Here is a 22,396-nt window from a genome sequence, read left to right on the forward strand (position 1 = left end):
GCAGGCATTTCCTTGCAACCTTGGTAAAGACATTAAGCCACAATAGCCACCGTCCAGTCAAACGGCACCTCATCTGTGTCTAACAATTATTTAAATATCTCGTCCTACAATGTCCTCAGATATATGGGGGATTTACAGGGCCCTCCATAATGTTTGGGACAAAGATCCATCATTGCAGACGGAGCACCAAGGCAAATTCCTTGTAGACAATAGGTGCAGGAGTAGGCCATTCAGCCCTTCGAGCCAGCACCGCCATTCAATGTGATCATGGCTGATCATATGTGATTGAATGTGAATATTTGACCAATAATCTCATTCATTCATTATTTGTTTATTTGCCTCTGTACCCCACAATTTGAGATGTGTAATAGAAATAATCACATGTGGTTAAAGTGCACATTGTCAGGTTTTATTGAAGGCTATTTTTATACATTTTGGTTTCACCGTGTAGAATCTGAAAAATAACAAAGCAGCAGGCCTCGACCATATTCCAGCAGAACTACTAACGAGCGGAGGGGAAACACTGAGAGGGGAAACTCACAAAGCTGTGTAATACATGCTGGGAAGAAAATCCTGGAGGAAAGGTGTGATAGTGAAATTGCCAAAGAAAGGAGATCCTAGTGACTGTGGAAACTGTAGAGGGTTCACGTTGCTCTCTGTCCCAGGGAATGTGCTTTGTACTGTACCACATCACAAACGAGGAGATCTACCGGGAAACTGCAACAAAGCCACTCAGCCAGGACATGGAGGGACGCAGGATGAAATCTGCAGGACATGTACTCACAATGTCACCAGAACATGGACCTAAGATAGCAATGACCTGGCAACCTGACAGAAGAAGGAAAGGAGACCGACCAAAACACACATGGAGGCGAACATTCCAGAAGGATTTGGAAACCCGGGACACAAACCTAACGAGGGTAACCGAACAGAATGGCAAAAGCTTGCTGCCCAATGCACTCAACAGTGTGGGAGGAACTAAGCCAATGTAAGTCATGTAGAAATTACTGCTATGTTTATACATAGTCCCACCCATTTCAGGGCACCATAATGTTTGGGACACATGGCTTCGCACGCATTTGTAATTGCTCGGGTGTGTTCAATTGCCTCCGTAATGCAGCTATAAGAGAGCTCTCAGCACCTAGTCTTTCCTCACCTTTGGAAACTTTTATTGCTGTTTTATCAACATGAGGACCAAAGTTGTGCCAATGAAAGTCAAAGAAGCCATTATGAGACTGAGAAACAAGAATAAAACTGTTAGATACATCAGCCAAATCTTAGGCTTACCAAAATCAACTGTTTGGAACATCATTAAGAAGAAAGAGAGCACTGGTGAGCTTACTAATCGCAAAGGGATTGGCAGGCCAAGGAAGACCTCCACAGCTGATGACAGAAGAATTCTCTCTAAAAATGAAGAAAAATCCCCTTTATTGCTGTTTATTCAAGGTGTGGTTTTGACAATGACCACTGTCCGCAGAAGACGTCATGAACAGAAATACAAAGGCTACACTGCAAGATGTAAACCACTGGTTAGCCGCAAAAATAGGATGGCTAGGTTACAAATACTTAAAATAGCAACCACAGTTCTGGAAAAGGGTCTTGTGGAGAGATGAGACGAAGATTAACTTATATCAGAGTGATGGCAAGAGCAAAGTATAGAGGAGAGATGGAACTGCCCAATATCCAAAGCACCACCTCATCTGTGAAACACGGTGGTGGGGGTGTTATGGCCTGGGCATGTATGGCTGCTGAAGGTACTGGCTCACTTATCTTCATTGATGATACAACTGCTGATGGTAGTAGCATAATGAATTCTGAAGTGTATAGACACATCCTATCTGTTCAAGTTCAAACAAATGCTTCAAAACTCTGCTGGTGGTTCATTCTGCAGCAAGACAATGATCCCAAACATACTGCTAAAGCAACAAAGGAGTTTTTCAAAGCTCAAAAGTGGTCAATTCCTGAGTAGCCAATTACCTGATCTGAACCCAATTGAGCATGCCTTTTATATGCTGAAGAGAAAACTGAAGGGGACTAGCCCCCAAAACAAGCATACGCTAAAGATGGCTGCAATACAGGCCTGGCAGAGCATCACCAGAGAAGACACCCAGCAACTGGTGATGTCCATGAATCACAGACTTCAAGCAGCCATTGCATGCAAAGGATCTGCAACAAAATACTAAACATGACTACTTTCATTTACATGACATTGCTGTGTCCCAAACATTATGGTGCCCTGAAATGGGGGGACTATGTATAAACACTGCTGTAATTTCTACATGGTGAAACCAAAAGGTATAAAAATGGTCTTTATTAAAATCTGACAATGTGCACTTTAACCACATGTGATTTTTTTTTTTTGTATTCTCAAATTGTGGAGTACAGAGGCAAATAAATAAATGATGGGTCTTTGTCCCAAACATTATGGAGGACACTGTATATACCTTACCTGGTGAATGTGGAGCAGTTGGATCTGATTACTATCCTGACACTCAACTCATTTGTGAACCATTATGAATTTGGAATTCAGTTTCCCATTTTCCTAAATAGTTAACTTCGTAAGTTATTAAAATATTCTCTCACCATAATAGCGTTAAGAATTGAAAAGCAGAACTTGTAAAACTGTATGCAAATGAAACAAATTAACTTATCAGCCATTAAAGGAAGCTTTGCTCTTCGCCCTTGATTTTGAACAAAATAATAAAAATCTTAATGACGGTGATACAGTGTACTGTTTTGATTAATCATTACTTTATGTTCTCCTTGACCAGCAAAGTGCATTCAGAAAACCAAGTCAGCAGGAATGAACCATTACAGAAGAACGTTTCAGAATCTCTCACTGACAGCTCAGTTGGCAAACTGTTGCAGCTTTTACAATCAGAAAAACTGATCTCCGAGCACAATTCTTCTTGCATTTCATCGAAACTGCTCAATACTGCTACAAAGGTGGGTTGTGTCATTTTAAGTCTTCTTAGAAGCAATAGTTATTTAAAGTAGATAATAAGACGTGACTGAGTTTAACCACAGTAACCACCAATTTCTAAGGAAAATCTGTTTTAACTTGTTGGTACCAACTTTTTTTAATGCCTGTATGGTACAGGTGGAACTGGTGTTGGACCAAATTTGTATTGTACCATCTAGATAGTGTGTTTCAGTTTAGCAACATAACATAGATAATGGAATACTAGATAGGGTTCACATTCTCTATAAAGTCATGCCTAATAACAACATGATGCTTTTTTTGTTAAATGAGATGAAAGCTTTTTAAAGATGATAATATTTAGCAGGGGTAATTCCAGTTGTCTTAATTGTAGGATTCAGTTTGAAAATATTTCCATTTCTCATTGTAAATGTAAAGACATTATGTACATGGTGTTCTATCGATGCAACCAGTGTGGCTGCTGCATTAGTTAGATTTCAAATTGAATTTTACTTTGTCAATTTGCAGAATGATAGTCTATAAAAAGACTAGTGGAGTAATGTTCTGATATTTTCCAAAATGTTGAAGTTTAACGGGATCTTTAAAACAACGTGAGATCTTCCTGTGTGGAAAGGAACTGGTTTAAATCAAAGACAGACACAAAATGCTGGAGTAACTCAGCGGGACAGGCAGCATCTCTGGAGAGAAGGGATGGGTGTCGTTTCGGGTCAAGACCCTTCTTCACACAGACCCAAGACTTGGGATCTTCTGATTTAGGTTTCTGTGGGATCTTCCTGCTCTTTATTCACAACATATAAATCTTAGCCTCATTAATAATGCAAATTATCTGGTCAAACGTATGATTTGTTATGGAATTTGTTATTTCCCTGTCTGAAGGGAAAACTCTATTGTAATCCAGGAAAAATATGTGATTTTTATAATTGTAGTAAATTTCTATTTCCTATTGGTTTTGTTGCAATTGTAATTAACAGCTAGCGTCTTTGATGGCCTCCACTGACTGCTTCAGGTAGAAGGTTCAAGTTTTCAGAAAATATGTTGTTTGATCCAGTGATGTTGTCTTTTCCTGAAATGCCAAAACGAAATGCCAAAATGTCTCACATTCCAGTAATTAGCAATAAGCCCCAAACTGTGGTCTTCAGACGATCCTTTCTATGCAATATAAACATACTCCAGTGCCTTTGCAAGCTATGATCTTTCTATGTTGGCTGCTTCCTAATAACTGGCAGACATGTAACCCCACAGGCTCACCAGCAATTATTCCAGAGCTGACAAACCAGCGACAATGGATGAGATGAACGTGACAGAGAGAAAGATTGATACAAAGGGGAATTGGAATGTTGAAACAATCGAAACAGAGTTACATGACAAACGGAATGAACCCAAAAATGTGGCTTTACAGAAACAGGCAAGTATGATATTGCCAGCAATACTCGGGGAAGTGTCTGAGTTTAAAAACTTTGTGCGACTAAATGCAAAATTAATTTTTTTAAGTGAATCAAAACTATATGAAGAAGTTTCGAGATCAGGGGCAATGTTGATTCTCTGAAGAAGATAAAATATGATTTTTTTTGAATATGCCATATTTTAAATTGTTTACTTTCTGTACATTGATCAATTTCCAGCTCATTTCAGTACAGATACGCTAGATCTAATGTTCAGTTTAACTAAGCATCAATGCAGGAAATTGCCATCGCATCCAGTTGTATGTTGAATAAATCAAACTATTTTATCCCCCTTTGTTACATCAAAAGAGTCTTAATGGCTGTATTTGTGAAAAACATATTTTCGATATTCATATTGTTTACCAGTTTTGCTCTGAGATTACCCTCTGTAAAGGTTCTAATCCAAATGGGATTTCTTTCACAAGCTTCTCATTCAAAAATATTAGTTTCCGTAGTCAGCTCAAAACCTATTTTGTGGGTTCTCCCCGTATCGATATTTTTGTTCTTTCTGCCTTACCATTTTTATTCGATTCTTTTTAATTCATTGGAAAGCAAAGACTGGATCGACTTGGTTTATACTCTCTAGAATTTAGGAGATTGAGAGGGGATCTTATAGAAACTTACAAAATTCTTAAGGGGTTGGACAGGCTAGATGCAGGAAGATTGTTCCCGATGTTGGGGAAGTCCAGGACAAGGGGTCACAGCTTAAGGATAAGGGGGAAATCCTTTAAAACCGAGATGAGAAAAACTTTTTTCACACAGAGAGTGGTGAATCTCTGGAACTCTCTGCCACAGAGGGTAGTTGAGGCCAGTTCATTGGCTATATTTAAGAGGGAGTTAGATGTGGCCCTTGTGGCTAAGGGGATCAGAGGGTATGGAGAGAAGGCAGGTACGGGATACTGAGTTGGATGACCAGCCATGATCATATTGAATGGCGGTGCAGGCTCGAAGGGCCGAATGGCCTACTCCTGCACCTAATTTCTATGTTTCTATGTTTCTAAAGATAACGATAAACCAAACATGGGAACTGTCCAATGCATAGAACAGCAGAGCACAGTAACAGGCCCTTCAGCCCACAATGTATGTGCCAAACATGATGTCTACTAAAACTAATCACATCTGCCTGCATATGCTCCATATCTCTCTATTCCTTGAAAATTCATATGTCTGTCTAAAATCTTCTTACGCCATCATCATATCTGCCTTCACCGCCACCCCTAATGCAGTAACCCTTAACCCTCATACAGTAGTTTCCAGACACCTACAACTCTTTGTGGGGAAAAAAGCCTTACTCCACACAAAAAAAGACACAGAGTGCTGGAGTAACTCAGCGGGTCAGGCAGCATCTGTGGAGAACATGGATAGGTGACGTTTCGAATCGGGATCCATCTTCAGCTTTGTGTGTTCTTTCTCAGAACACCAAACCATTGTTTCATGAAAGATTTTCCAGTTTTAAGCTCAAGAAACTCACCTGGAGATGGCCTCATGACCGAGCAAATATGGAATACGGGCTAACTCAATCTCACGACCATCTTTAAAGAAGGAGCAAGCAATTGCCACTTGATAAAGTGCTTAAGCAGAATAACAGAAAGGTGCAATGAAAGGTACACAAAAATGTTGGAGAAACTCAGCGGGTGCAGCAGCATCTATGGAGCAAAGGAAATAGGCAACGTTTCAGGCCGAAACCCATAGATGCTGCTGCACCCACTGAGTTTCTCCAGCTTTTTTGTGTACCTTCGATTTTCCAGCATCTGCAGTTCCTTCTTGAACAAGGTGCAATGAAAGACTAGTTTGCGTAAGAACAGCTTTACACAAATTAGTGTGTGGATGATCGGTCCTCAATATCCATCGGAATTTTGTCCCATTAATATCTTCAATAAATGTTTTTGAGAACATTAATTTCTGTCAGTTATAGATGAGGAATGTCCTGTTCCTGACGATGGCAAAGTAAGTAAGTAAGTAGGTTTATTGGCCAAGTATTCACATACAAGGAATTTGCCTTGGTGCTCCGCCCACAAGTAACAACATGACATACAGTGACAGTTACGAATGACTCAGAAAACACTAAACATTAATAATAATAAGACATTAATGATAAGAAGGTGATTATTACCATACCTCTATCCCACAAGGTGACACCATTTTCCATTAGTCTGGGTCTGATGTCTCTTGCCGTGGTCATTGTGGCTTTCTGTGTACAGGCCACCTTCATGCATTGATGGAGAGACAAAAACTGCAGATGCTGGAATCTTGAGTAAAACTCAAAGCGCTGAAGGAACTCAATGAATCAGGCAGCATATCTGGAGGGAATACACATCAGCCTTCAGTCCCATCAGTCTACCCAACACCATTTCCTGCCTAATGAGAATTTCCATCAGTTCCTCCGTCACCCCAGATCCTTTGGCCACTAGTACGTCAGGGAGATTGTTTGTGTTCTCCTTAGTGAAGACGGATCCAAAGTACCTGTTCAACTCATCTGCCATTTCCTTGTTTCCCAAAATAAATTCACCCTTTCGGTCTTCAAGGGTCCTATTTTGGTCTCCACTAATTATTTCCTCTTTACATACTTAAAGAAGCTTTTACTATCCTCCTTTATATTCTTGGCTAGCTTACCTTCGTACCTCATCTTTTCTCCCTGTATTGCCTTGTTACGTAACATTTATGTAGTGGATGGATATATAACGAAATCACAGCTTAGCTAGATTGTTTGGTAAAGACATAACCAAAACGTAGTTGTCAAATGGTATTTCTAGATTGGAGACTTGCATCGACTGTCTCTTGGGCTGTATCCTCTTTGTTTTGATTAAGTAATGTATGGTTGAGAGAGAATAATTAAAATATTTAAAAAATAAGTAATTTTGGTTGAGAGAGAATAATTTCAAAAATTGCCATATTATGCCACACTGAGGAAGTGTGAGAAAGATATCTCAGTGACTTGCGGGTTGGATAGAAATATATTAAACGCAATCTAATCTAGATATTTACTTTAAATGACAAAGCATGCAGATTATAAAATCAGTCGACTACAAGAGTACATTGTTCTCAATGTTTGTGTACCTTGGTTTTATAATTTGGGGTAAGAAAATACACTTCACATGTTCTTTATTATTTTATACTCACAGTGCATTCCGTGACAATGTAAGTATTTGGAGCAACTTCAATGTAATAATAATAATAATACATTTTATTTAATGGTGTCTTTCAAGACACTCAAGGTCACCTTACATCACATAATATCAGTAATAAACATACAATAAGCAACATAGCATTGCACAACGAGTTAAGATTGATATAAAATAAGATGCAGTTGTTGTAGTTAAAATGAACAAGCTAGTTTAAAAGGATAGGTTTTAAGAGCGGTTTTGAATTCTGTCATGGAGTCCAGTGTGTGGATGTGAGGGGTTAGTGTGGAATAAGGCCCTGGTACCCATTGTGCTGAGGTGGATGGGTGGCAGTGCCAGTAGACCTGCTGATGAAGGCCGCAGGGAGTGGGAGGGGGTGTCAGTCTGAAGGAGGTCTGTGAGATAAACTGGGGAAAGGTTATGAAGCGCTTTAAATGTTAATAACACAATTTTATTCCTTTGTGACAGCAAGGGTGTGACATGATCAGTGGACTTTGATCTTGTGATAATCCATGCTGCAGAGTTCTGGATGAGTTGAAGTCGAAGAATACGTTTGTTGGGGATGCCTGCCTGGATCGCATTGCAGTAGTCAGTGCGTGATGTGACCAAAGCATTGACTAGAACTTCCGTGGAGTGTTGTGTTAAAGCAGGGCGTGGTCTGGAGATGTTTCGTAGATGGAAAAAGGCAATCAGGGAGACATTGTTTATATGACTGGAGAAAGAAAGGGTACTGTCCAAAATAACACCAAGGCTCTTAACTTGTGTGGAGACTGGTATGATGGCTTCAGCAATGGGGAATGAACAGATATTGGGTTTTGAGAGTGTAGATTCAGAGCCAATAAGGAGTAGCTCAGTTTTACTAATGTATAAAGTGTGGACAAAAATGTGTGGAGCATGCAGGTACGGGAGGCAGTGAAGAAAGCGAATGGCATGTTGGCCTTTATAACAAGAGGAGTTGAGTATAGGAGCAAAGAGGTCCTTCTGCAGTTGTACAGAGCCCTAGTGAGACCACACCTGGAGTATTGTGTGCAGTTTTGGTCCTCTAATTTGAGGAAGGACATTCTTGTTATTGAGGGAGTGCAGCGTAGGTATACAAGGTTAATTCCCGGGATGGCGGGACTGTAATATGCTGAGAGAATGGAGCAGCTGGGCTTGTACACTTCTGGGGGAGTCCAGAACCAGGGGCCACAGTTTAAGAATAAGGGGTAAGCCATTTAGAACGGAGACGAGGAAACACTTTTTCACACAGAGAGTTGTGAGTCTGTGGAATTCTCTGCCTCAGAGGGCGGTGGAGGCCGGTTCTCTGGATACTTTCAAGAGAGAGCTAGATACGGCTTTTAAAAATAGCGGAGTCAGGGGATATGGGGAGAAGGCAGGAACGGGGTACAGATTAGGGATGATCAGCCATGATCACATTGAATGGCGGTGCTGGCTCGAAGGGCCGAATGGCCTACTCCTGCACCTATTGTCTATTGTCTATAAAATGGGCTAATGGCTTTATTTTCTTATCCTTTGTTTTCTTATCCTTTGTTAAAACATTTTTCTCTCTATTTTCTCTTCTTCCATACGAAGGTAGGGCTGACCAGCGCTATCAGTCTCATTGTGGGTACCATGATTGGCTCGGGAATTTTTATATCACCCAAATCTGTTTTATCCAATACTGGAGCAGTCGGACCATGTTTGATTACCTGGACAGCTTGTGGTGTCCTGGCAACAATGGGTAAGCTGCAGGTGACGACATTTAGAATATATGTGTTTGAATAGAATCGTAGAAGTTCACTCATTGCATGGTAAAGGAGACCATTGTGTCCGTAACATTCAAAATAGAAACTCAATCTTTCCTCCCTCGCCTTCTAGAAATAAGTCCTTGCGTGATAATTCAGGTATTTGTTTCATATCGTGACAGTTTTCATGCAGGAAATTAGTTCCAAGCTCCCACTTCACTTTGGGTGAAAAATCTTTTCTTCATTTTCTCTCTTAATAGTTTTTCAATGACAAAATAATAGTTGTAGCCCAACAGCTGAAGAAAATTATAAAGCACGTGGAAAGTACTGATATAAAAATAGGCCTTGTGACCCACAATGTCTTTGCCGAACATGATGCCAAGATGATCACTTGTCAAGACAAGTCACATTTATTTATATAGCACATTTATAAAACAACTCTCGTTGGCCAAAGTGCTTTACATTTGTTATAAGAATAGTATAAACAAACAAACTACATACATATATACATATAGCCCTCGCTCAGTGGACGTCAGGAAAGGCCTGCACGTATTCCATACCCCTGCATATCTATGTGCCGCTCAAAAAGTCTCTTAAATGCCACTATCATATCTGCCCCCACCACTGACATCACCACCGTCTGTGTACATCTCCTTTAAAGTTTGCCCCCGTCGCCTTAATGGACAATAGGTACAGGAGCCAGCACCGCCATTCAATGTGATCATGGCTGATCATCCGCAAATCAATGCCCTCAAATATTTGATATTTCCATGCAGGAGGAAACGGTTCAGTCCATCTATCCCATCTATGCCTCTCATCATAATTGTATATACGTCTGTCAGGTCTTCCTTCAACCTCTGGTGTTCCTGAGAAAAGAATCCAAGTCTCTCCAGCCTCTCCTTGTAGCTAATACCCTAATTTAGGAATCATTCTGGCAAACCTCCTCTGTATCCTCTCAAGTCTCCAAATGTATCCTGTAATGGGACAGCTAGAATTGCAGACAATAGTTCAAATGCGGCTTAACCAAAGACCTATAAAGCTGAAGGTACACAAAAATGCTGGAGAAACTCAGCGGGTGCAGCAGTATCTATGGAGCGAAGGAAATAGGCAACGTTTCGGGCCGAAACCCAAAAGGGTTTCGGGCCGAAACCCAAAAGGGTTTCGGCCCGAAACGTTGCCTATTTCCCAAGGGTTTTGTCCGGAAACGTTACCTATTTCCTTCGCTCCATAGATGCTGCTGCACCCGCTGAGTTTCTCCAGCATTTTTGTCTACCTTCGATTTTCCAGCATCTGCAGTTCCTTCTTGACCTATAAAAGCTGCATGGTGACCTCACGACTCTTATACGGAATGCCCCAATCAATGAAGGCAAGCATTCCACATACCTTATTTACCAATCTAAATCTTCACACATTTTTAAAGTGTCTGTGAAGTGTAAGAAATGCTCAAAGCAAAATGTCTGAAAACTTTCCTACGACAAAGAATAAATTTGTTCTTTTAACCAATAAACACTCTAAGTACAAGATAACTCTCAAACAAAATAAGAGTTCTTTCCTCCCTGTGTCATTCTAAAACATTGAAACTTCATCACTGGTTTCTTGCTTTTAGTCATAATTGAACAAATGTGCATGAAATTGTAAAGGGCTTAAAGTTGTATTCCCAGAATTGAGTGTAAATACAATTAATAGAAACATAGAAACATAGAAAATAGGTGCAGGAGTAGGCCATTCGGCCCTTCGAGCCTGCACCGCCATTTGATATGATCATGGCTGATCATCCAACTCAGTATCCCGTACCTGCCTTCTCTCCATACTCTCTGATCCCCTTAGCCACAAGGGCCACATCTAACTCCCTCTTAAATATAGCCAATGAACTGGCCTCGACTACCCTCTGTGGCAGAGAGTTCCAGAGATTCACCACTCTCTGTGTGAAAAAAGTTCTTCTCATCTCGGTTTTAAAGGATTTCCCCCTTATCCTTAAGCTGTGACCCCTTGTCCTGGACTTCCCCAACATCGGGAGCAATCTTCCTGCATCTAGCCTGTCCAACCCCTTAAGAATTTTATAAGTTTCTATAAGATCCCCTCTCAATCTCCTAAATTCTAGAGAGTATAAACCAAGTCTATCCAGTCTTTCTTCATAAGACAGTCCTGACATCCCAGGAATCAGTCTGGTGAACCTTCTCCGCACTCCCTCTATGGCAATAATGTCCTTCCTCAGATTTGGAGACCAAAACTGTACGCAATACTCCAGGTGTGGTCTCACCAAGACCCTGTACAACTGCAGTAGAACCTCCCTGCTCCTATACTCAAATCCTTTTGCTATGAAAGCTAACATACCATTCGCTTTCTTCACTGCCTGCTGCACCTGCATGCCTACTTTCAATGACTGGTGTACCATGACACCCAGGTCTCGCTGCATCTCCCCTTTTCCTAGTTGGCCACCATTTAGATAATAGTCTGCTTTCCTGTTTTTGCCACCAAAATAGATAACCTCACATTTATCCACATTATACTGCATCTGCCAAACATTTGCCCACTCACCCAGCCTATCCAAGTCACCTTGCAGTCACCTAGCATCCTCCTCACAGCTAACACTGCCCCCCAGCTTAGTGTCATCCACAAACTTGGAGATATTGCCTTCAATTCCCTCATCCAGATCATTAATATATATTGTAAATAGCTGGGGTCCCAGCACTGAGCCTTGCGGTACCCCACTAGTCACTGCCTGCCATTGTGAAAAGGACCCGTTTACTCCTACTCTTTGCTTCCTGTTTGCCAGCCAGTTCTCTATCCACATCAATACTGAACCCCCAATGCCGAAAGTCTTCCCTCTTATCCTTAAACTGTGACCCCTAGTTCTGGACTTCCCCAACATCGGGAATAATCTTCCTGCATCTAGCCTGTCCAACCCCTTAAGAATTTTGTAGGTTTCTATAAGATCCCCCCTCAATCTTCTAAATTCCAACGTGTACAAGCCGAGTCTATCCAGTCTTTCCTCATATGAAAGTCCTGCCATCCCAGGAATCAGTCTGGTGAACCATCTCTGTACTCCCTCTATGGCAAGAATGTCTTTCCTCAGATTAGGAGACCAAAACTGTGCACAATACTCCAGGTGTGGTCTCACCAAGACCCTGTACAACTGCAGTAGAACCTCCCTGCTCTTATACTCAAATCCTTTTGCTATGAATGCTAACATACCATTTGCTTTCTTCACTGCCTGCTGCACCTGCATTCCTACTTTCAATGACTTATGCATTAATATTATGCATTTTAGTTTAGAAATATAAAGAGAACAGTAGATTCACGTGGCACTTAAGCAAATATAAACAATGTGAGGTTTCCATGTCAAATTGCTGGAAATTCAACCTTTTTCCGTGCCTTTATTAATCTAGAAGCATTTTAAATTTCCTCTTTCTGTGAGTGGTTTCCACGTTCTGTTTATTGTGTCCTCGATGAAAAAGCTATTGATAATAAACCACATCTTAATATTATATTACGTGGAACATGTGTTTGAATAATAATTGAAGGTACACAAAAATGCTGGAGAAACTCAGCGGGTGCAGCAGCATCTATGGAGCGAAGGAAATAGGCAATGTTTCGGGCCGAAACCCTTCTTAGAGAAAATCCCCACATCTCACCATTTATTTTGGCAATGATATATTTCCAGTAATGTGTAATTTGAGAGGTGTTCCTATCATCATAAGGTCTTTTCATTCTTGATGGTAGAGATCCTAAGGTTGGAAGATGCGGTCAAATTATTGTAGGTAGGAAATTGCAGAGCACTTTGTAAATCATATACACTACAGGGTTTTCAGCCCCTTTCCCCCTGTTCTCTATCCTAGTAGATTAGGTCCTGAAGAACCCCATTCCCTTGATTCCATTAATATTCAAAATTCTATAATTCTGTTTGAAAGTGCCCCATCTCTGAGCCTCCTCGGCCTGTTGAGCAAAGAATTCCCAGGGTTCACATCCTCTGGGTGGGAAGAAATGTTTTCTTATCTTAATTCTGAAAAGCTGACCCTTTATTTGAGACAAGAAACATAGAAAATAGGTGCAGGAGTAGGCCATTCGGCCCTTTGAGCTTTCTGGTGAATAGTATCAATTTACCTGGAGTCCACAATAGGATTATATGAGAGGACTTGTAGATATAATATCACGAAATGCATATTATGATGGTATTTTCCCTTTTTTCTAGGTGCTCTATGCTATGTTGACCTGGGGACGATGATCACTCAATCAGGGGGGGAATATTCATATCTCCTCGAAGCTTTTGGCCCAGTTCCTGCATTCTTGTACTCCTGGATGAGTATAATTGTTGTAAAGCCCTCGTCGTTTGCTATAATTTGTCTGAGTTTTGCCGAATATGCAGCAACTCCATTCTATCCAGGCTGTGTACCGCCACAGATTGCTATCAAATTACTCGCTGCTGTTGCTATTAGTAAGTTCCCACAAAGGAATCTTTTAAATAAACATATCTATTGGTGCTTTACCAAATATGATTTCTGAAAGTAATGTTTCTGTTTGAAGAGCAAGTTCCAAACACAGAATAGCTCGAGTGTTTCACATTTAACATGGCGTTGGAGCTAAAATGAAAAGTTTAAAATCATCTGTAACTGATTACCCGACAGTTTGCATGACTTTGTAAGTCAGACAGTCTAACATCTTAAAGCACATCATATTTGCTCTACTCTTTGAAATGAAATTAAGTGTGTGAGATATTTACCTAATGCTTCTGCAGTTCCTTCTTAGTTGTACAAGACGTTGGTGAGACCACATTCGGAAAACTGTGTTCAGTTTTGGTTACTCTGCCATAGGAAGGATGTTATTAAGCTGAGAAGGGTGCAGAGAAGATTTACGAGGATGTTGCCAGGACTCGAGTGCCTGACCTATAGGGACTTTATTCTTTGCGTGCAGGAGACTGGGGTGGGGGGGGGGGGGGGGGGGGGGGGTGATCGTAGATCTGTATACAATCATGAGGAGAATAAATAAGGTGAATGTACAGAATCTTTTTACCCAGGGAAGGGGAATCAAAAACCAGAGGACATGGGTTTAAGGCGAGAGGGGCAAGATTTAACAGACACTTGAGGCGCAACTTTTTCATACAGAGGAGGTGGGTCCATAGAACAAGTTGCCAGAGGAGGTCGTACAATAGCACCATTTAAAAGACTCCTGGGCAGGTACATGAAAAGGAACAGTGTTTAAGAAGGAACTGCAGATGCTGGAAAATCGAAGGTAGACAAAAATGCTGGAGAAACTCAGCGGGTGCAACATCATCTATGAGCGAAGGAAATAGGCAATGTTTCGGCCCGAAACGTTGCCTATTTCCTTCGCTCCATAGATGCTGCTGCACCCGCTGAGTTTCTCCAGCAATTTTGTTTACATGAAAAGGAATAGATGGATATGGATCAAATGTGGGCAAATGGGTGTCGATGGAGCATCTTGGTTAAAGAGATGCTGTATGGTTGTAAGTGGTGCAGACATTGTGCCTGTTCCTGTGTTGTTCTGGTCAATGTTCTAACATCATTAACATTAATTGATGATTAATTTCAGTTTGTATTAAGAGTTGAAGGAGTTGCTACTGGAGCCTGGTGCAGATCCTGACGTGCTCTGCCCGCCTTGCATCAGCTGCTGCCCGCTGCCTGCTCATCTCTCCGCGTCTGAACCTCATTTCTCATAACTTCCTGTTGTCGTGCGAGTTAGTGGTCAGACCTGAAGCTGTTGGTGCAGTTGCACAGGTGTAGGCTTGTAATCAATCTGATGAAGTGACTTGTGCTGAACAGATGGAGAGAGATGGATGCACATTGTTTAAACTTGCAACATCAGCTAACACATGTGGGGCTCCATGCTATTTCATTCTGACAACTTTGTGAAAGCATTTCAAGAATCCTGTTTTATGATAACTATTCTCGTATTGTACCGGTAATTGCGAATTTAAAGATGCCAATAGAAATGTGACTGTTTTATGATCATTGTTTTTATGTTTTATATGTTTATATGTTTTTCCTTTTGCAGTTTTTATCACCCTGGTGAATTCGCTGAGTGTGAAGTTAGCTAGTTATGTCCAGAACTTCCTCACCGTGGCCAAACTGCTGATTGTTGCTGTCATCATTGTGGCTGGAATTGTCCTGCTAGCACAAGGTGAGAGGTAGTGGAGATGCAGCAATGAATGATGTACTAGGATAGGAATATTCTGTTTCACGTGGATTGTTTTAGCTATCGCTATGTTTTAAAGTGAACATCAGTGGTATCTGCAAAGCCCTTATCCAGAGTCAACATAGCAGGAAGTGTCAGTTGATGTTTAGTTAAATAATGACTTTACTGGATTTGCAAAGCAAGCCTGGCCCTTGAAGTTAATTATTATTTCTATTTGTAAGCAATTATCTGAGTTGTAGAATTGTAGGAAGTTGAGGAGAAATGTCTTTAGTCAGAGGGCAGTGAATCTGTGGAATTCCTTCCTACAGAAGGCTGTGGAGGCCAAGTCAGTGGATATTTTTAAAGCAGAGATAGATAGATTTTTGATTAGTAAGAGTCTCAGAGGTTATGTGGAGACGGCAGGACAATGGGTTAGGAGGGAGAGATAGATCAGCCATGATTGAATGGCGGAGTAGATGTGATGGGCCGAATGGCCTAATTCTACTGCTATTACTTATGACCTTATGACCTTCGGAACAAAATTGCGATCTAGAAGATTCTAAAGTAAATGGATATCATTCAGAGGGAGATCATTATTCCTTTAAATGCAGTCGTTTCAAGTGAATGAATGTTCTTCCAATGTAACTAATGGCCAAAATAATTTATTTTTAATCTATTTGGTTGAGAAAACTGTTTCTCCTTTGATCAACAAACCAGGACTGCATAAACAAACACACACTCACTTTCTTCCAATCAAAGAGAATGATTCCCCACATCTCTACACTTCAACCTGATCCCATCACCAGTCGCATCTTCCAGCTTCCTCCCTCCTCCACCAGTCTGAAAGGTGCCGATCTGAAACGTCGCCTGTCCATCCCCTCCACAGATGCCGCCCGACCCATTGCCAGCCTGCAGCACTTTGTGTTGTAATCCGTTCCCGTCTATCCCATCGAGACGTCCTGTCTGTCCCACTGTAGACATCCCGTCTGAACTATCACAGACATCACTGAAGCAAGGTGTCGACCCGAAACGTCATCCATTCCTTCTCTCCAGAGTTGCTGCCCGTCCCGCTGAGTTACTCCAGCATTTTGTATCTCTCTTTGGTTTAAACCAGCACCTGCAGTTCCTTCTCCCACAGACACCGTGTCTGTCTTCCCCTGTAGACATTCCGTCTAATTTGCTGCAGGTGCCTCCATCTGTCTGAGTCAGATGCTCAGGGTTTATTGTGCTCCTGGCCCCATGTCATCAGTCACGTTGGATTCTAGAATATTCTGGAACACAATATGCTAGAATACTCTAGAATTACAATACAGCATTTTAGAATAGTCTAGAATACAACATTCAAGAATGGAGCTTTGGGGATTTCCACGGGTTTGATTTAAGCAGTTATAGATATTATCTAAATCGTATAATATTGAAGGCACTGAAGCTGTGTAGTTTTCATCATGTTGTTACTTGTGGGCAGGGCACCAAGGCAAATTCCTTGTATGTGAACACTTGGCCAATAAACTTACTTACATACTTACATCTATCTATATTACTAAAAGTCTGTTCTTGACCGGTTTTGGCCTTCTGTGCTGCGATTTCCGAGAGAACGCCGCCACCTATGGCTGTCATTTTTGGCCACCTTGCTCAGAGCCCCCCTCCGCCGCATGTGTGCCGAGGTTTTTCTCGTCGATTATAAATGACAGAGATATTAATGTTTTTACAAAATTTCCCATTCTCTGCTGCCCCCGCTGGCGGCAGGGGGGAGGGACAATAAAACCAGGAAGTGGTGTGCCACACAGTCTCTTCAAGATGGAGGAAGGCAGAGGGTCACATTTCTCTGAGCTGTGAATAACACAGAACACATGTCTACTCAAATGTAAGTGCCCTTAGTGGTTCTAAAATGCTTGCAGAATCTGTCTATTGGTTCTAAAGCTTGCAAAAAAAAGTGTCTATTGGTTCTAAAGCTTGAAAAAAAAATGTCTATTGGTTCTAAAGCTTGCAAAAAAATGTCTATTGGTTCTAAAGCTTGCAAAAAAAACGTCTATTGGTTCTAAAGCTTACAAAAAAATGTCTATTGGCTCTAAAGCTTGCAAAAAATGTCTATTGGTTCTAAAGCTTGCAAAAAGTGTCTCTATTGGTTCTAAAGCTTGCAAAAAGGTGTCTCTATTGGTTCTAAAGCTTGCAAAAAAAACGTCTATTGGTTCTAAAGCTTGCAAAAAATGTCTATTGGTTCTAAAGCTTGCAAAAAGTGTCTCTATTGGTTCTAAAGCTTGCAAAAAAATATCTATTGGTTCTAAAATGGTTCATACTAGCGCTCCAGAAAGCGCGCCCCCTCCCCTCCCCCCCTGGTTGGCTTGGCTTGGGTGTGTCTTGAAATGGTGGCATGAAGTTGAAAGGCACTACTTACTGCAAATGGTGGCTTGGGAGCTTTGGCTTGAAGTTGAAAGACACCTCTTACAGGAAATGGTGGCTTGGGTGTGGTTTGAAGTTAACATAGAAACATAGAAACATAGAAATTAGGTGCAGGAGTAGGCCATTCGGCCCTTCGAGCCTGCACCGCCATTCAATATGATCATGGCTGATCATCCAACTCAGTATCCCGTACCTGCCTTCTCTCCATACCCTCTGATCCCCTTAGCCACAAGGGCCACATCTAACTCCCTCTTAAATATAGCCAATGAACTGGCCTCTACTACCCTCTGTGGCAGGGAGTTCCAGAGATTCACCACTCTCTGTGTGAAAAAAGTTCTTCTCATCTCGGTTTTAAAGGATTTCCCCCTTATCCTTAAGCTGTGACCCCTTGTCCTGGACTTCCCCAACATCGGGAGCAATCTTCCTGCATCTAGCCTGTCCAACCCCTTAAGAATTTTGTAAGTTTCTATAAGATCCCCTCTCAATCTCCTAAATTCTAGAGAGTATAAACCAAGTCTATCCAGTCTTTCTTCATAAGACAGTCCTGACATCCCAGGAATCAGTCTGGTGAACCTTCTCTGCACTCCCTCTATGGCAATAATGTCCTTCCTCAGATTTGGAGACCAAAACTGTACGCAATACTCCAGGTGTGGTCTCACCAAGACCCTGTACAACTGCAGTAGAACCTCCCTGCTCCTATACTCAAATCCTTTTGCTATGAAAGCTAACATACCATTCGCTTTCTTCACTGCCTGCTGCACCTGCATGCCCACTTTCAATGACTGGTGTACCATGACACCCAGGTCTCGCTGCATCTCCCCTTTTCCTAGTCGGCCACCATTTAGATAATAGTCTGCTTTCCTGTTTTTGCCACCAAAATGGATAACCTCACATTTATCCACATTATACTGCATCTGCCAAACATTTGCCCACTCACCCAGCCTATCCAAGTCACCTTGCAGTCTCCTAGCATCCTCCTCACAGCTAACACTGCCCCCCAGCTTCGTGTCATCCGCAAACTTGGAGATATTGCCTTCAATTCCCTCATCCAGATCATTAATATATATTGTAAATAGCTGGGGTCCCAGCACTGAGCCTTGCGGTACCCCACTAGTCACTGCCTGCCATTGTGAAAAGGACCCGTTTACTCCTACTCTTTGCTTCCTGTTTGCCAGCCAGTTCTCTATCCACATCAATACTGAACCCCCAATGCCGTGTGCTTTAAGTTTGTAAACTAATCTCTTATGTGGGACCTTGTCGAAAGCCTTCTGGAAGTCCAGATACACCACATCCACTGGTTCTCCCCTATCCACGCTACTAGTTACATCCTCGAAAAATTCTATAAGATTCGTCAGACATGATTTACCTTTTGTAAATCCATGCTGACTTTGTCCAATGATTTCACCACTTTCCAAATGTGCTGCTATCCCATCTTTAATAACTGACTCTAGCAGTTTCCCCACTACCGATGTTAGACTAACTGGTCTGTAATTCCCCGTTTTCTCTCTCCCTCCCTTCTTAAAAAGTGGGGTTACGTTTGCTACCCGCCAATCCTCAGGAACTACTCCAGAATCTAAAGAGTTTTGAAAGATTATTACTAATGCATCCACTATTTCTGGAGCTACTTCCTTAAGTACTCTGGGATGCAACCTATCTGGCCCTGGGGATTTATCGGCCTTTAATCCATTTAATTTACCCAACACCACTTCCCGGCTAACCTGGATTTCACTCAATTCCTCCAACTCCTTTGACCCGCGGTCCCCTGCTATTTCCGGCAGATTATTTATGTCTTCCTTAGTGAAGACGGAACCAAAGTAGTTATTCAATTGGTCCGCCATATCCTTGTTCCCCATGATCAACTCACCCGTTTCTGACTGCAAGGGACCTACATTTGTTTTAACTAATCTCTTTCTTTTCACATATCTATAAAAACTTTTGCAGTCAGTTTTTATGTTCCCTGCCAGTTTTCTTTCATAATCTATTTTTCCTTTCCTAATTAAGCCCTTTGTCCTCCTCTGCTGGTCTCTGAATTTCTCCCAGTCCTCCGGTATGCTGCTTTTTCTGGCTAATTTGTACGCATCATCCTTCGCTTTGATACTATCCCTGATTTCCCTTGTTATCCACGGATGCACTACCTTCCCTGATTTATTCTTTTGCCAAACTGGGATGAACAATTTTTGTAGTTCATCCATGCAGTCTTTAAATGTCTTCCATTGCATATCCACCGTCAACCCTTTTAGAATTAATTGCCAGTCAATCTTGGCCAATTCACGTCTCATACCCTCAAAGTTACCTTTCTTTAAGTTCAGAACCATTGTTTCTGAATTAACAATGTCACTCTCCATCCTAATGAAGAACTCAACCATATTATGGTCACTCTTGCCCAAGGGGGCACGTACAACAAGACTGCTAACTAACCCTTCCTCATTACTCAATACCCAGTCTAAAATAGCCTGCTCTCTCGTTGGTTCCTCTACATGTTGATTTAGATAACTATCCCGCATACATTCCAAAAAATCCTCTTCCTCAGCACCCCTGCCAATTTGATTCACCCAATCTATATGTAGATTGAAGTCACCCATTATAACGGTTTTGCCTTTGTCGCACGCATTTCTAATTTCCTGTTTGATACCATCTCCAACTTCACTACTACTGTTAGGTGGCCTGTACACAACACCCACCAGCGTTTTCTGCCCCTTAGTGTTTCGCAGCTCTACCCATACCGATTCCACATCCTGCAAACTAATGTCCTTCCTTTCCATTGCGTTAATCTCCTCTCTAATCAGCAACGCTACCCCACCTCCTTTTCCTTTCTCTCTATCCCTCCTGAATATTGAATATCCCTGGATGTTCAGCTCCCAGCCTTGGTCACCCTGGAGCCATGTCTCCGTGATCCCAACTATATCATAGTCATTAATAGCTATCTGCACATTCAACTCATCCACCTTATTACGAATGCTCCTTGCATTGAGACACAAAGCCTTCAGGCTTGTTTTTACAACACTCTTACCCCTTATACAATTTTGTTGAAAAGTGGCCCTTTTTGATTTTTGCCCTGGATTTTCCGGCTTGCCACTTTTACTTTTCACCTTGCTACCTATTGCTTCTACCCTCATTTTACACCCCTCTGTCTCTACGCTCACACATTTAAGAAACCCGTTCCCTTTAACTCCATCCTCCACTAGCCCATTCGACACCCCACCCCCCTTATTCAGTTTAAAACCACCCGTGTAGCAGTGGCAAACCTGCCTGCCAGAATGCTGGTCCCACACCTGTTAAGATGCAATCCGTCCCTTTTGTACAGTTCCCCCTTACCCCAAAACAGATCCCAGTGATCTAAGAATCTAAATCCCTGCCCCCTGCAACAGTTCCTCAGCCACACGTTCAGGTCCCGTATCTCCCTGTTCCTGCTCTCGCCAGCATGAGGAACTGGAAGCAAACCGGAGATAACAACCCTGGAGGTCCTGCTTTTCAGCATTTTTCCGAGCTCTCCAAAGTCACGCTGCAGAATATTCATCCCCTTCTTTCCGACATCGTTTGTGCCGACATGCACTACCACTTCCGGATGTTCACCTTCGCCCTTGAGGATTTTCTGCACTCTGTCCGTGACATCCTGGATCCTGGCACCAGGAAGGCAGCACACCATCCTCGCATCCCGTCTGTTGCCGCAGAAACCCCTGTCCGTACCTCTCACAATGGAGTCTCCTACTACAATGGCGTTGCCTGCCTTTGGCCTTTTTGGTTTTGGCTCAACAGCCCTATTCGCATTACAAGCCAGTCCGCCGCCCAGTGTAAACACCTCTTCTGTCCCGACAGCTTCTAAGTGGGTGAACCTGTTCACAAGAGGTACAACACCCGGGGACGTTGGCATTCCATGCTTCCCTCCCGTTCTCACTGTCTCCCACCTTCTCTCTTCCAGTACCTTAGGTGTAACAATCGTACTGTAGGACTTGTCGAGGAACGACTCCGTTTCTCGGACGAACCGGAGGTCATCCACTTGCTTCTCCAGTTCCCCAACACGGCCCTTCAGGAGCTCTACCTGGATGCACTTTTCGCATTTGTAGCAGCCAGAGGCACCAGCGGTGTCCTTGACCTCCCACATACTGCAAGCATCACACTGAATCAGCTTGCCTGACATCTCCTTCTTTCGTCTCTCCCTCTGCAGTGTTTTGCGTAGTCTCCTCTCCTCAGCCTCCTCTCCGAAGACTCTCGAGCCAAAGACTCACACTTTACTCACAGGGCACTTCCCTCGCAAGGCCGCTCACTCACTGCCGCTCGCTAAGAGCAGTCTTGCTTAAATTGACTGATAAATTGCCTGATTTACCAATTTACAAACCAAATTCCTCAGTTTTCAGCTGTTTTCCCAGCACTGACTCACTTCTCTCCTCCCACTTGGGCTAGAGCCAATCAGTCGTATCTCTTGCTAATCTCCTCCTGCTGCTGCTGTTGTTGTTGCTCCCAAAGCTACAGCAGTTCTGAGTCAAGTCTGCCTGTCCTTGACCTGTACTTAAACTGTTTTCACTTCTCTCCTCCCACTTGGGCTAGAGCCAATCAGTCGTATCTCTTGCTAATCTCCTCCTGCTGCTGCTGTTGTTGCTCCCAAAGCTACAGCAGTTCTGAGTCAAGTCTGCCTGTCCT

The 22,396-nt window shown here is 42.3% G+C and overlaps 1 protein-coding gene across 1 annotated transcript in view; it reads left to right on the plus strand.

The window, feature by feature from the left end:
* Positions 1-2,712: 2,712 nt before the first annotated feature.
* slc7a9 (solute carrier family 7 member 9) overlaps positions 2,713-22,396 on the plus strand; it is a 36,241-nt gene continuing 16,557 nt past the window's right edge. The window contains exons 1-4 of the mRNA XM_033036482.1: positions 2,713-2,946; positions 9,078-9,225; positions 13,422-13,664; positions 15,239-15,364. Coding sequence (XP_032892373.1) covers positions 2,713-2,946; positions 9,078-9,225; positions 13,422-13,664; positions 15,239-15,364 — 751 coding nt within the window. The remainder of the gene's footprint in view (positions 2,947-9,077; positions 9,226-13,421; positions 13,665-15,238; positions 15,365-22,396) is intronic.

Source organism: Amblyraja radiata, chromosome 17 (assembly GCF_010909765.2).
Source record: "Amblyraja radiata isolate CabotCenter1 chromosome 17, sAmbRad1.1.pri, whole genome shotgun sequence".
NCBI classification, from domain to species: Eukaryota; Metazoa; Chordata; class Chondrichthyes; order Rajiformes; family Rajidae; genus Amblyraja; species Amblyraja radiata.